Source organism: Zalophus californianus, chromosome 14 (genome assembly GCF_009762305.2).
Source record: "Zalophus californianus isolate mZalCal1 chromosome 14, mZalCal1.pri.v2, whole genome shotgun sequence".
NCBI lineage: Eukaryota > Metazoa > Chordata > Mammalia > Carnivora > Otariidae > Zalophus > Zalophus californianus.
This window is the reverse complement of record NC_045608.1, coordinates 54,929,173-54,943,700: the sequence shown is the minus strand read 5'-3', so window position 1 is coordinate 54,943,700 and position 14,528 is coordinate 54,929,173. Positions and strand designations below refer to the sequence as shown.

Here is a 14,528-nt window from a genome sequence, read left to right as displayed (position 1 = left end):
TGCAAACATTTCCAATCTGCATTGTAGTCAATATACTAGATAATTCTCTTGCTCTGGAAGTCCCAGAAAGCCTTTATAAATCATCATTGTGCCTTATTAAAATCAAATACAGAAGATTACTTTTACTCCTCCTACCCTACATAACTTTAAATTTACAGCGAAGTATCTCTTGGGCCCTAAGAAATTTTTTGGTTTTTTTTTTTTAAAGTTAATTTCCCAAAGGTCAAGGTCCATATCTTATTACATTTCCAAGGCACCTAACATATTAATGGCAGGAACTGAATATTTTCCAGTGCCATTACGCATGATGACTATCAAATTATTATCCCAAAGTAATAAAAGGTGCTAGTGAGCTGAAAGTAGACAGAGGCTTTCAAAATCCATCAGTTGTCCAGTTGGTTCTTGAGAAATTTGATCCCTTCTCTAGATTGTACAGTGACAATTCAGCATGGCACGGAAATAAATCAAGGAGACATAAGTTTTATAGTTCTACAAATATGTTGAAAACTTTTAGACTTAGCTCTAACAGCTCCCCTGAAAAACTCTCTTTGACTCCTTCACTTTATTCAACTGTAATCAGCAACAACTTAAAACGAGGTAGGGCATTAGGCACTCAGGAAACAATTAGAAACAAGAAAGTAAACAACTAATTATTAATATATTGTCACAACTATATAATGCATTGAGAACATATAAAAGCTTCTCTAGGGAGACTGAAATCTGAAGAAAGCACAGAAATTTGTCAGATAAAAAGAAGGGGGAGCGGGACGATGTTACAAAGAGAAAAAACAACATGTACAAAGTTAAGGCAAAGTATGGGAAAGTATAAATTCAGAGATCTCACACAACTTTTATATGACTGGAGAAGAGAATCAAGCAATGAAACTGGAGAAGTACAAATAAGAGAAACCTAAAAGATTTTGAAACAGATGGACTATACTTTTAGAATAATGCAAAGCTAATAAAAGGTTTTTGAAAAAGTGGCATTTTGTATATTCCCCATTAGCAACTCCAGATTCACTCTCTGCCCTCCCCCACACAGCTCTGTGACCCAGTAGGCTGACATCTATGAATCTTCTCAACCAAGACTTCCCTGTTCTCTAGCTTCCGGATGGGTTCAGCCAACAGGAAGCCAAGGGAAGATGAGTGAATAGAAGGGAGAGGGGTAAGTGTATTGATGTGATGTGCCCCCTCCCCCCAGCAGGAGTAAAGACCACCAGTGGCTACATCCCTCTGCCTATGGTCACAGTTTGTGTCAGGCACCCTCCTCCTATAAGCACAGACCACATCACTGCAGTAACCATTCCCTACTCTTCTTGGCCCCTCAAGTCTAAGGGAAGTGACAGTTTCTTGCTACTAACATCCCTGATTTGCCTCGCTAACCCTTGTTCTTTTCTTTTACTGGTGTCCTAACTTCACTTAATCACCCCTTTAAGATTCTACCATCTGTTTCCTACAGAAACTAAGTCAGCCTCAAGGGGTACCATAAACCAGTTTCACCTTTAAAGACACGGTTATGGATGCAATAAGAAGAATAACTCTGAGTGGAGGCAAGTCTGTAGTCAGTGAAATCAATTACAAGGTTGTTGCAGGAACTTAAGGAGAAAAGGAAAACTAGCAGACATGGATATTAACTGGCATCTTCTAATGTCAGACGCTGTACTAAATACATTATACATGTTACCTTATTTAAATATTCCAACCACTCTTTTATGTTATTCCCTGTTAATACACAATGAACTAAAATTGAGAAATGTTATATAATTTGCCCAAGGTCAAATACATAGTAAGGGGCAGAACTGAGACTCAAACATTAGCTACGTGACTTTTAGGCCCATCATTACTCTATATTCTTTTCCTTCCTAACCTATATACTGCCTGTGTCAAAGTAAATTACAGTGGAAATGGATAAGAGTATAGGATGTAAAGATAATGATTTGAAGATTTGAAGAAAAAGAGATAAAACTAGTGCAACTCAGTGATTACTGGATAATAGGGGAAAAACACAAAAAGAAATTAATGATGACAAAAAGGTTTCTGGCTTGAACAACTGTGAAGACGGTGGTGACTTTCACCAAGAGATGAAAGAGAGGAAGAGCAGACTTGCTGGGAAGCAGGAGGTGGGGAAGAAATGAGGCATTCGGTTTTAATCTTGTTGACTTTATCAGTGCTATGAAAATGCAGATGGAGAGATTTTCACTATGGTACTGAAGAGGCCCTTTACACCTTTTCATCAGTACCTAACAACTAAGGTATAAATACGGGCACTAGAATTTGACAGACAATTAAACACATCTGCCTGTGATTTTGAATCTTGAACCTGCGAGGAAAGACAGAGCAGATTGTGATACATTCATATGATACATTGGCAACAAGGGCAGTGTCCTATGTCAACACTAACTCACAGTGGTGACCATAAGTGGTGCCCATAGCAATATCCCAACTATTGTTGTAGCATGACTTTGTGTGTGTCTGCTGCCCAGCCAATATTGATCCTTGTCTATTTTTCCAGCCTGGTTTTTTGGATCCTTCCTGATGATTATATGAACTATTTTATGGACTCCAAAAAAACCTTTTCTACTTAAGTTACCAAGACTTGCTTTCTGTTGCTTGCAACCCACAATCCTGACTGATGAAGCTAACGCATTCACTGCTGTATCTTGTTCAGTATGGGGGTGGGGGGAGTCCTTTCTGCATCGTTCTTAAATCATTTCCAAACCAAAAACTGAATATGCTAAACTACTACATGTTGAGGGAACTCTTAGAAGATTTCAAAGAATTCATGGTCTGGTGGGGATACAATGCCAAAAGTAAGTTCTACACTACAACATGATTAAAATTGTAAGGCATAAAGAAGGCAACAATTAAATATACTCTAAAATACACACACACACACACACACACACACACACACACACACACACACACACGATACCAAGCAGAACAAAGACAAATCAACCCATAAACATTTAAGACAGAGTATTAAAACTGCAGAATTTCAAGGGTAAAGAGAACACATAACAACTCTCAGATACAAAAGCTTATTACCTCTTAAAAACTAATAAACTTACCATCGCTTCTCGGCCTTTTGGCTAAGATCAAGTGTAGTAAAAAGTAATAAACTTACCCCAGACACAGTGTCACAACCACTGATACAAGAACATAATGAAGAAACATTTCCAAAATATTAAGAGTAAAAAACTGTCAATTAAAAGTTTTATAACTAGATAAATTATCACTCAAAGGTGAGAACATTATATCTTTTAGTTTTTCCCTATCAAGTTTCTCCACTTTTTTTTTTTTTTAATGAAAGATGTCGTGAGCTTTGTGAAGACATCTCTTTTTTGAATTATAATCTACATATTTGGGGGATAATCTTCCTAAAGGCTTCTCTTGGTCACTTTTGTACACCCAATCTGGACTGTGTTCAGATTAAATTTATGAGGATAGGAAGGATTTAGGGAGAGAGTGTGGATAACAGTGGAGCATGTGGCCATTTGCTTGCAGTTCTCTTTTTTAATTCTTAGAACTTCATATGAGTCTATAATTCTTTCAAAATATTAAAGCTTAATAAAAAAGATTAAGGAGTGGGCAAAACAAAAACATTTTAGATATATGAAGACTGTTCGTGAACCCAGAGTCCCCTCATTTAAAAACAAAACAAAACAAAACAAAAACTGTTAAAAGGAGGGGGAGTAATTTACAAAGAAGGGGGAGTATGATACAAGAAACAGAGTTGAGCACAGAAGGTGATAAAATGTTGATAAGCGTAACTACCCACTGATAAGTTTAACTATCTTCATTGTGTTTTAAAAAGAATATAAATCTGTAGAAGGCTGTAGAAATTGGAACACCAGTGTGATGATTTATAACGGACAAAAAATGCAAAGTTCTGCATATTATTAGGAAAACCAATCATCACATACCACTTTAAAAAGTGTTGCCAATATTGAAAAGGGTTTCCCATGACCTGTTCGACTTTAACTTGAAGATAATCACAAGAGTTTTTAAGCAGAGAAAAGATTCAGTAAGATCAGATCTACTCTAGAAAGAGAAATACAGCTTAAGATTTTGAAAAAGAGATTAGAGACAAAATTAGTTGGAAGGTCAGAACTATGTAAAATATAGTGAATGAAAAGAGGAGGAGCTAAATGTGCACTATATTTAAGACAGAATTTACCATTCCCCACAGATACCAGGTGTTTAGATAGGTGGTACATAGATAAGTACCCCCACCCAGATAAGAATGCTATCACATTTCTCTTTTTGTACTCAATGAACAACACTTTTGTGGGAGATATCCAATAATTGTTTAAATGAACTGGATAAATTTCATTTGAAATACCCAGTGTACCTAGAGATACACAAAGGAATTGTTAATGTAAGTTTGAAATTTAGGGAAAATATCAAGGCTAGAGTTCTCACCATGAGAGAATGACCACTGAAGCAGGCGAGAAGGTCAATGGACAGGAGGAATATGAGAATAAAATGGAGGGGCTAGGCAGCATTCTAATATACATTGACACTAAAGGGGAAACTGAGAGAAGAGACCCTCAAACAAGCAGGAAAGAGCAAGGATAGTGATGGAAAGGGAACAAGAAGAATATCAGAGAAGTTTGATGCAAAATGTTTTAATTTAATTTCCTGGATTGCTTTAAAAGAGACAAATTAAACAAAGGATTTAGGAAAGACGACTTCTGGTTGCAAGAATTTGAAGACAACATATTTTAAAGGAAGGAGATTTTCTTATAAACACTTTTTAAAAATAAGAGTCTCTGTTGTGTGTGCACGGTGTGGGGGAGGGCGGGTGAAGGGGTGATGCTGTGATTTATAATGATATGCATTTGGTCTTTGTCCTTTTTCTGGCACAGAGTTCCTAAAACCTCAGAATTTCCCAAGTGTTGAGAATGATAAAAGTGTCTCATTATGTTAATGAGATGACTTCTGGAAAGTACCTAAGGATGGGGGTTGGCTGACAATGGAGCCAATCATGTGATTAGAAGGTTTGAACTTTCAGTCCTACTCCGGACCTTGGGGGAGGAGGAGGGGCTGGAGGTTGAATAAAGTGCTAAAGGCCCATGATTTGATCAATCATGACTATGTAATGAAGCCTCCATGAAAACAGGGGCAGAATTCAGATCACTTCTGGGTTGGTGAACACGTGGAGACTTTGAGAGAGTGGCTCACCTGGAGAGACATGGAAGCTCTATTCCCTAACCCCATATCTTGCCCTATGCATTTCTTTCATCTGGCTGTTCCTGAGTTATAACCTTTATAATAAACCAGTGATCTAGTAATCTAGTAAGTAGTATGTTTCTCAGAGTTCTGTGAACTGTGTAGCAAATTAATTGAACCTGAGGAAGAGGTCTTGGGAAGCTCTGATTTTATAGCCAGTCAGAAATACAGGTAACAACTTGGACTTGCAACTGTCCTCTGAAGTCCATGGAGAGGTCATTGGAACTTCCAATCTATAGCCTGTCGGTCAGTCAGAAGCGTAAGTAATAACCACCTGGACTTGCTATTGGCTTCTGAAGGGGGTGGGGGGCAAGTACTGTAGGACTGAAGCCTTAACCTGTTGAATCTGATGGTGTCTCTGGGTAGACAGTGGCAGAACTGAGTTGAATACTTGGATACCCTGCTGGTGTTGCCTCTTGTATGTGTGGGGACCCCTTCCCCCACACTGAAATTGAGTCTCAGAACACTAAAAGAGCATCATACAGAATCCTGATGATCCAAACAGCAACTCAGTTCTTCAGTCAACAAGGTTTTGATATATGTACAAACTATATATGCAGTCGTTTATTTTTGACATTAAAAAAAAAAAACTAAGAATAACCGACAGCTTCATTATATCATGTTTTCTCTGTAACTGATCTGGAAAACAAGCCCAAAGATCCTAACTCAATTTCTAACTCCTCGACGTTATTAAAATAGGTTCTAATACCTTTTAGTTAATGAAATCTCAGAAATGCCATCTGTCTTCTGAATAAGGTGAAGAGGGTCCATCCTATTCCGTCCTTTAACTCATAAATAATATATTTGGAACTCAACAACTTCATAACTGAAGAAGAATACAGCACTTGCCAAAGAAAACAGCAATTCTGGAGTTATTTTAAACATCATTATGTAGTTTTTCATGGACTAATTTATGCTAATATATGCAAAATAAGTCCATGGTAAATAACTATTGTAAAATAAATTATACATCTGTATACTTAGAAAAAAAATCTTACAATTTCTAATGTGTCCACTAAGTACAGATCGCAGTGCCTTAGAGGATTCCTCAGGCTCTAAAAGTTCCACCAAAGGCTAAGGTCTTGGATGTCATTTAAGTTATACATTTCAGCTATTAAAGCCAATGTTCTGACAAGCCCTTTGGCTCTAACCCCAGGGCATGAATTTGCCTTAAAACACGTAAGAATGTGTCAGAGGGCCATATGTCAATCAACCAGGAGAAGTGCCTATTCCCAATTTAATGTTGTCAGTTGCTGACATTAAAACCAGCAACACTTAATTGTTCCCACTTCAAGTGGGAATATTGAGGGGAGAGGAGAGGTAGGTGTCTAAGTTCAGGCTGATAAAGCTGTTAATTGCTACCCTTTTATGTAGATTTGTTTAATAATGAAAACAATGTGGCTAATCATATAATGTTTCTATTTGTTCCCCAAGGGCTCTTCAGGGACAGTTTCAATCCGGGCTAGATTTCCACAGCTACCAACTGTGCGGGGACAAAAGCAGAACAATCAAGGCACTCAGTGCTGGCAAATAGCTAAAAGTGGTTCTATACAGATGCCCCTCCTCCCCGCCCTATCAGGAAGGAGCCTGGACCTGCTATTGACAACTTCTGCAGGAGGGGTGAGGGGGGATTTTAAATTATAAATTAATAATAATAAATTAATAATAAAAATTTTATGCAGACTTTTGATGAAAAAGAGAAAGAGAAATGAAAAGCAGTCCATCCGAAAAGCAGGAAATGAGTCTGCTAGAGGCTTGGATCCTCCCTATGCCTCCATGCAACAAATCAGTTAAATTCACATCAGTTAAAATGCCTGTGTTCGTTTTTAAAAATCAGAAAGACACAACACAGATTTAAAAAAAAAAAAAAAAGAAAAAAATCCTGTGCTCCTTACAGACAGGGTGATGATATTGGGCATATCATTAAACCACACATTTGGCGACTGAGTTACTGAAATAACCCTAGCTACCTACTGATCTCAAGAGAGTATTTTAGGTAACAGAGTGCCCTGTGTGTTTTCTACAAATGTAATGTATATTACTCACTGATGTTTACTTTGCCTCATTTGGCAAAGGCTATGGGACAGAATAAAGTTGCGTTATTTAAAATGTTTCTAACATCAATTTTGTTTTCGGACTCTTTTACCCAATAATGGAAGCATTTAGAGACATCCCCAGAGCACTGGTGTCCCCTCTCTCTATAATAGATAGTCATTTTGTTTTGTGTGTTTTTTAAAAAAAAATCCTATTTCTATACCTACCCCACCAGCCCAACTTTCTGGAAATAACTTGCAAATCGCTCCCCAATTTGGTCACAATGTAACTTTCAACTTTATTGCCATGCCAACCCCCCTCAAGTCTTTGGGTATTTCTAGACTTGTCCACTCATGGCCTCCTGAACCCATCCTCTTGCCTGACATGACACCTTTGCTCATGCAGGGCTCTCTTCTTAGAATGTTCTCCTCTCCTCACTGGTTCCATCTTACTCATATTTCAAGGACAAACCAAGTTTCACCTAATCCATTAAGCCTTCTGCAATCTCCACATACCACACAGCTTCTCCCTTCTGTAAATCCATAAACTAGCACCTGCTTGATCATTCCTGTGACACCTGCAGATGGTGTCTGCTCAGTCTTCCTCCAGTTTTCCTTGTCTCCCCTACTGAACTCAACACTCCTTGAAGATGTATCTTTGTATCCTCTCCAGCATTTGAGCTGTATATGTAGGAACCATCAACATGGTTAGGGACCATACTTCACATTTCCAGTGCATTTCAGTGAAGGTTGAAACTATTATATTATTCAATATGAAATTTCACTACTTTATAAGTTCACTTCTCTGTGGTGAAATTCCTTTACAGGTACAACTCTACAAAAGCCAGAAGACACCAAGAGTCCATTTCTGACATCCAAGGAATCACCTGCTACCAAAGACTTCTCAAAGAAGAGAAAAACTTAAGAAAGGATCAACTCTTAAAATTCCCTTTCATGTCAGCAGGAAATAAAAAATTAACAACCTAAACACTAGGCCTAAGTTCACATTTCTCATTTATTTCAAACACGTTTTTCCCAACTTGAAACTCAGAGGCAGAGAGATTGCTAAACTCTTTTCCATCTTTCAAATTGCAATGAAAATTTAGGTTCCCCATCTGAAAGAAGAGATGATGAGATACAGACATAAAGAGATGATGTTACGTGTAGATCACAGAAAACAGCTGAATCAAACCAATTGAAATGTAAGCGACTGAAAATAAAACTCCATTTGCCATATACGTTAGCCAGGCTCATAAGCCAATAAGCACTGTCACAATTATGCTCATGTGCACCTTTGGGGCTTACCCCAAATCACAAGTAGAAATGTTCTCAACTGTCAAGGCCTGGTCATAACCTGAAATCCAAGCACAGTGAGAAAATGCCAAAAGCAGTACCAATGCTCTCCCCTCCATCCCCATGTTCATCATTCCTGAAAAATTATATATATTTCTAAAATACAAAGACAAAAGACAAGGCAACCAGTAAATTAACAATTGTGAATTGTTTTCTATGTTAACAGCTACCAATATCATTCGGCTTTATTTCGTAGGAACCCTAAGAGTTTATTTAGCATATAATGCATTATGCAAAAGAATCTTCTCTGTGCAAAAGATTCACACAGATTTCCTTTTAATTCATAAACCCCCACTTAATTTTTAATCTGATTTACAGAATTTCAACTTACTAAAAGCTTCAGTAACTCTTTGCTATGGCATAAAGAGATATGTATCTGTTTTCTCCCAACAATGAGGCAAATTTTCCATTAAAAAAATTTTTCCCCCAAAGGTCACCTTGAACTACCAAAAAACAAAAAAACAAAAACAAAAACAAAAAAACCCACAAAAAAAAAAACCCCTACTAATAGTCATTATCTTTGTGAACTACAAGCAAATAAATCAGCCATGTTACCAAGCACAAAGCTACTGAAGATTGTTAAGATTTATTTTCAGGTGCCAGTGAGACTAAATAAAGATTGTAAGGAATGAAACAAACAGAAGAAACTCAGGGAACAAATTAATACACTGAATCATTATCTTACCAGTGCATTCCCCTATAGAACAAAGTGATGAAACTATCAAAAAGGACTTCTCAAAGCAACATTTTTGCATGTCAGGAAAAAAAAGAATTAAACTAGAATAAATATATAAATAACAGTATGTTCTGTGTTAAGTCAGTAACAAAGAAACCCCTTAGTGCAGTAAAACAAAGTCCTGTCAAATCCCCATTTTTTTTTTTACAAAGAAGCATGAAGATCCTTTCACAATGGTTTAAACTGTATTTATAGTAACAGAGTGAAGACTTGAGATAAAAGTCAAAAGGATTAAAGTCAAAGCCCCAGCTCGACATGAGTTATGGTTTTGATTTTTATTCTTATTGTGGTCTACAAATATTAAGACAGAAGATACTTCCATGTGATTGTGGGATCCTCTGAGACTCTATAACCTTAGAAGAGCAGATAAAACAGATGAAAATGCATCTGGTTTAGGAGCAGCCTCCATATTAAATGGAAATGCGCAAAGTAACAACCACAACTGCAGAACGCTGAGGGGGAGTGGAGGACGCTAAAGGCTGAAATTTCTCCAACTGATGCAGGGCAAAAAGACCAAAAAAAAAAAAAAGAGAGAGAGAGAGAGAGAAAGAGAAAAGATGTGGTGTTACTGTTTTTAAAATGGCAGCCTGTTAATAATCACGACATTCCTGAAAATACAGAAAAATTATACTACCATTCCTTCTTTCCTAAGCTAAGCAGGCTCACCACATACAAACATGACATACTTCTGTGAGAAAACTGGTAGGGCTTGATAGCTGCATCTCTATCTAAGGCAAAATCCCTGGAGTTGCCACTCAGAGTTTGTAGATTTACAGACCATATACTTTTCTCACAAAGAAAGCAAGCACAAATTCTGTTGTCGACTGGAAGTTCTTACTCTGCAAAGAACTGTTCTTCTTCCATCTATATTTTTCTTAAAAATGAATGCAAAGCTACATTGAAACATAAGCTTTTGGTCACAGTTCAAAAAATGTATTTTGCATTTCCTCTCCCCTGATACCCGCTCTTTTAAGATAATCTCACTCACACACACACACACACACACACACACACACACACTACAGTAGGAGATATACAGTATATACGATATGATTGGAAGGTTATTCTTAATGTTAATTTGGATACTTTCTTTAGTTCATATATTTCAAGAACCACATGCATATTTTCTGTCCATCCACAGTCTTTACTTTTAAAATCAGACACCTAGTTTAACATTTGATGGAGAAAAGGCTAAAAGTCCTTAACAGCAACAACCACAGCAAGACCATCAGGGGCAGTGTGAAATGTGTAATGATAGTATTTATAGCACAGAAATGCCCCCCAAAACAGCATTCCTTTTTAATTGAGTGTAAATTAATACTAAATTATAAGAGTAAAAATTTTTTCATGCAAGTTTGTAAGAGAGTTTAAGTCTATATGTATTCATGTAATCATAAAAAAATATGAAAAAAATCACCATTACTCAAATGGATCCCTTTTTAATCACAAAGTTAAGAAGGATCATAAGTCACAATCACAAATCACAAATTTCTCAGAAAGATATTTCTAGTATAATTACTTGCTATTTTGTTCAGTATTTTATTTCAACTGTCACATTTTGAATACATACACATTTATACAACTATCAGGGGAAAAATAACTTGAAACAAATTGAAAAATTACCATAACTACAAGTTCAATATGTCTGGTTAAAATAGAGACATCTGGTCTATGATTAATTCTTTTGTGTTGATGACTCCTAGTGTGTCTTTTCCCATCAATGAAACTTTGTAAGAGGAAAAGGCAACTTTTAACAAAAAGCTGTAACTAAGAAATCTATTTCAGGATTTATCAATACAGATCCATTATGATTACATCAAATAGAGCACAGTATTTTCAGGAATAGTAACAGATACTGGTTGAATACAAATGGTTAGCTTTAAATTCCATCAGGATGATGTTATTTATTAAATAATTCTCTGCAGGCAGATATAGGTAATTCATGAAGCATTGTTTTAAAATATTTATAAGTCAACTCACTCATTTGTTTAAAACACATACACTGAAGCTCTATAACACTTGATTGCCACTCTAAGGAACCTGAATAATGCATGTTCAGAAGCCTTGCACACCCCCACACAATTCCGAATTAGTGGCTGAGCAAACAATAAGTAACGTACTATGCTCTAGCAAAAATTCAGTGATAACATCAATCTGGCATCTACTTAACACTTACTGCTTACTTTTCACGTATTCCTCACAGATAAGTTTCCTCTCCCAGATGCAGTTCATTAGAGAATGACTATCACCTGCCCATTCATCCACAGACAGTGAGTGATTTAGTAATTAACACAATCACAGATAAGAGGAGAAATCATAATATACACTACTACAAATTAAGAGATGAAGTAAAGGGGCCTATCCACTTCAGCTTCCAATAACTAGACCGTAATTAAAAAGGACTTTTGTCACTGCTTCATAGGGCAATAGGGTCAATTATTTAAAACCCTTTGCTCCAATCCAGAAACATACCAGCAAGGCCCTTCAACCAAACTCAAATAATTACTTTTGACAAATGTTCTCCTTGAGCATGATGCAGTTACTCCAAGGCTTAAAAACAAACAAACAAAAAAACAAAAAAAAACCCAGTTATAGTAAGACAATCTTTACAAAGTCAACCCAATAACATGTTCTGTAGTCTTCCACCCCACACCCCGCCCTCTATTGCATGCAGTCTGCTTTCTTTTGGCCAATTATAAAAGACAGTAAGTTCGCTAAATAAATATTTAATTTATGCAGCCCAAATCCTGAAAGGCTGAGCTTCAAATGTAATGCCTCGCATTCCCGTGAGGCACACTGTAAAGAAATATCCTTTTTAAAAAATCCGTTTACAGCTGTCCTTTAAAAGAAAAAGAAGAAAAAAAAAAAAACCCACACATACACATGCATCAAACCAAAGACGCCGACGCCCCTCTGCCAACCAGCATTTCTATAGAGACATTCTTTCGATGATTAAAACGTAAGCTCCGAAAGGTTAAAGAAAAGAAGCCAAGTAACACCGCCCAGGAAGCCAGCATTAAAAGACACCTAGCTGTACACTCTTAATAACCTCCCACTACAAATGACACTGACCCAACTTCACCAAACACACACACGCCTCGACACACACACTCAAAAACTGCACACACGTGCACAGAATGTACACACAAACATCGAGCAGAACACAATACCTACAAAACACAAACGAACTTGATCCACACAAAACATGCACGTATCACTGTGCATACATAATGCACACGACACGGCACACAGACACGCACGACCTAGCCCACATGCACACACGCCCCACAAGTCCGTGTCGGACACACACCGTGCATGCACGTGTAAAATGTATGAACTCACAAACGCCGAACATACACACAGACCGTGCACAGAGTGTTATTGATGAAATTCCGGGAGGTGGAGGGGCCGGGAGGGAGTGGTAATTGCCACACAAAGGTCTCCGGAGCGGCAGAGAGGGAAGTCGAGCGGGGCCGAGCGCTCGGAAATTCACCCGTGGCGAAGGCACAGCTGAGCCCCGAGAGCGAAGTACCGGGATAAGTGTCCCGGGCGGTCCCGGGCGCGGCGGGCGCGGGGTTCCCCGAGATAATCGCTGCGCCCCTCCGCGCGCGCACGCACACATTCAGGGGCCCCTGGGCGAGCCCACTCCCGCAGAATAACAAAGAGCAGGAGCCCGGCGAGCGGGCGGCGGCTCGGGCTGGAAGTGGCCGTCTCCGCCGCCGCGGGCCGGCGCGGGGCGAGCGGCGGGGCCGGCGGGACGCGCGGGCGGCGGGCGGGGGGCGGTACGTACCAGGCGGGCAGCCTCGGCCCAGGTGCGGTCCTTCTTCTTCCTCTTGTCTTTCATGTTTGCATCTCATTGATGGTTCTGATGATGACGTGGGGGATTCCACGGGGTGCTCGGGGTTCGGGCGCGGAGACAATGACCCAGTGACCCGGTGACCCGCACTCGCTCCGCGGGGGGAGGCGCGCGGGCGGCGGCGGCGGCGGCGGCGGCGGGCGGGAGGGATGGAGCGAGGGGGTGGGGTGGGGTGGGTGGGGGCGCGCGGGCGGCGGCGGCGGCGCGCGGCGGGCGGGCCGGGGGCGGGGGCTGGGGCGGTGGCGGCTGGGCCGGGGACAGGGGCGGGGGCGGCGCCGGCCAGGCTCGCTCGTGCGGGGCTCGCGCTGCGCCGCCGCCGCGGCCGCCGCGGTGACAGCTCCAGGGATGCTCCGCTCGGCCCCGCTCACAACAATACACTCTGACGTCACGGGGAATGGCGACGCGGCCGCACACTCGCCGCGCTCACACTCGCCGCGCTCACACTCGCCCTCTCGCGCGCGCACACCCGCGCACACTCGCCGCGCGCCCCCCACTCCAGCCACGCCCTGAAACCCTCGCCAGACCCCTCTCCTTCCAACCCAGCCCCCCAAATCCACGGGGCGCTACCCGCTGGGCGCAGGCCGTGTTCCCGGGGCCCGCTAGGGCCGAAAACCGCGGACGCTGTGGCCTTTGGAACTTGTGTACGAGTCCGCTCCGCAACTCAATGCTTCTGTCCTGTGCGCTCACCCTCACACTCTCTCTCTCTCTCTCTCTCTCTCACACACACACACACACACACACACACACACACACACACACACACACTCAAACTCAAACTCACTCCGCACTACTTCCCTCTGCTGGACTCCTTTAACCCTTTTCTGCTTGGCTGGGTGGATTCCCAGAGCCTTGCTGAAAGGGTACAAAACCAGCCTCTTACAGAACTAATACTGAACGTGCAACTTGACACAACATTGAGCCACCTACATCATCTTAAACAATGCAAGACCAAAGAGTTGTGGCCGTGGCGTAGATCAGTGCCATGCTATGCCTTAGCACTATTTTTAAATACCGTACGGTCATCATTCCATAGCGTAAAACGTGATGCATCTGTAAATAACTAATTGCACAGCTAGCACTTGCGTGTTTTGAAAATTATTTATAATTGCCGGGCTTGGAATGCATGAAAAGTGGGATTGTTAACCTTGTTAGCGAACTACAAAATGTTATGTTAAGACTTGAAAGTTTATTGTAACCTTTCCACCTTCTTAGATCGCTGGTAAATTGTTTAGGTTAAGAAAGTTATTGTTAAGCAAAGAAAGAAGTGGCTTTATGACCCACACATTAATTATGTGTGTATTTGAGTATCTAAAAA

At 40.2% G+C, this 14,528-nt stretch overlaps 1 protein-coding gene across 2 annotated transcripts in view; it reads right to left on the bottom strand.

Annotated features, from left to right (window-relative positions):
- ASXL3 (ASXL transcriptional regulator 3) overlaps nucleotides 1-13,255 on the bottom strand; it is a 185,818-nt gene extending 172,563 nt beyond the window's left edge. Inside the window, exon 1 of one of the 2 annotated variants that reach the window (XM_027575213.2) lies at nucleotides 13,148-13,255. In XM_027575213.2, coding sequence (XP_027431014.2) covers nucleotides 13,148-13,201 — 54 coding nt within the window. In that variant the 5' untranslated portion in view covers nucleotides 13,202-13,255. The remainder of the gene's footprint in view (nucleotides 1-13,147) is intronic. The other variant, XM_027575214.2, reaches the window with a different exon arrangement.
- Between the last annotated feature and the right edge of the window lie 1,273 nt (nucleotides 13,256-14,528).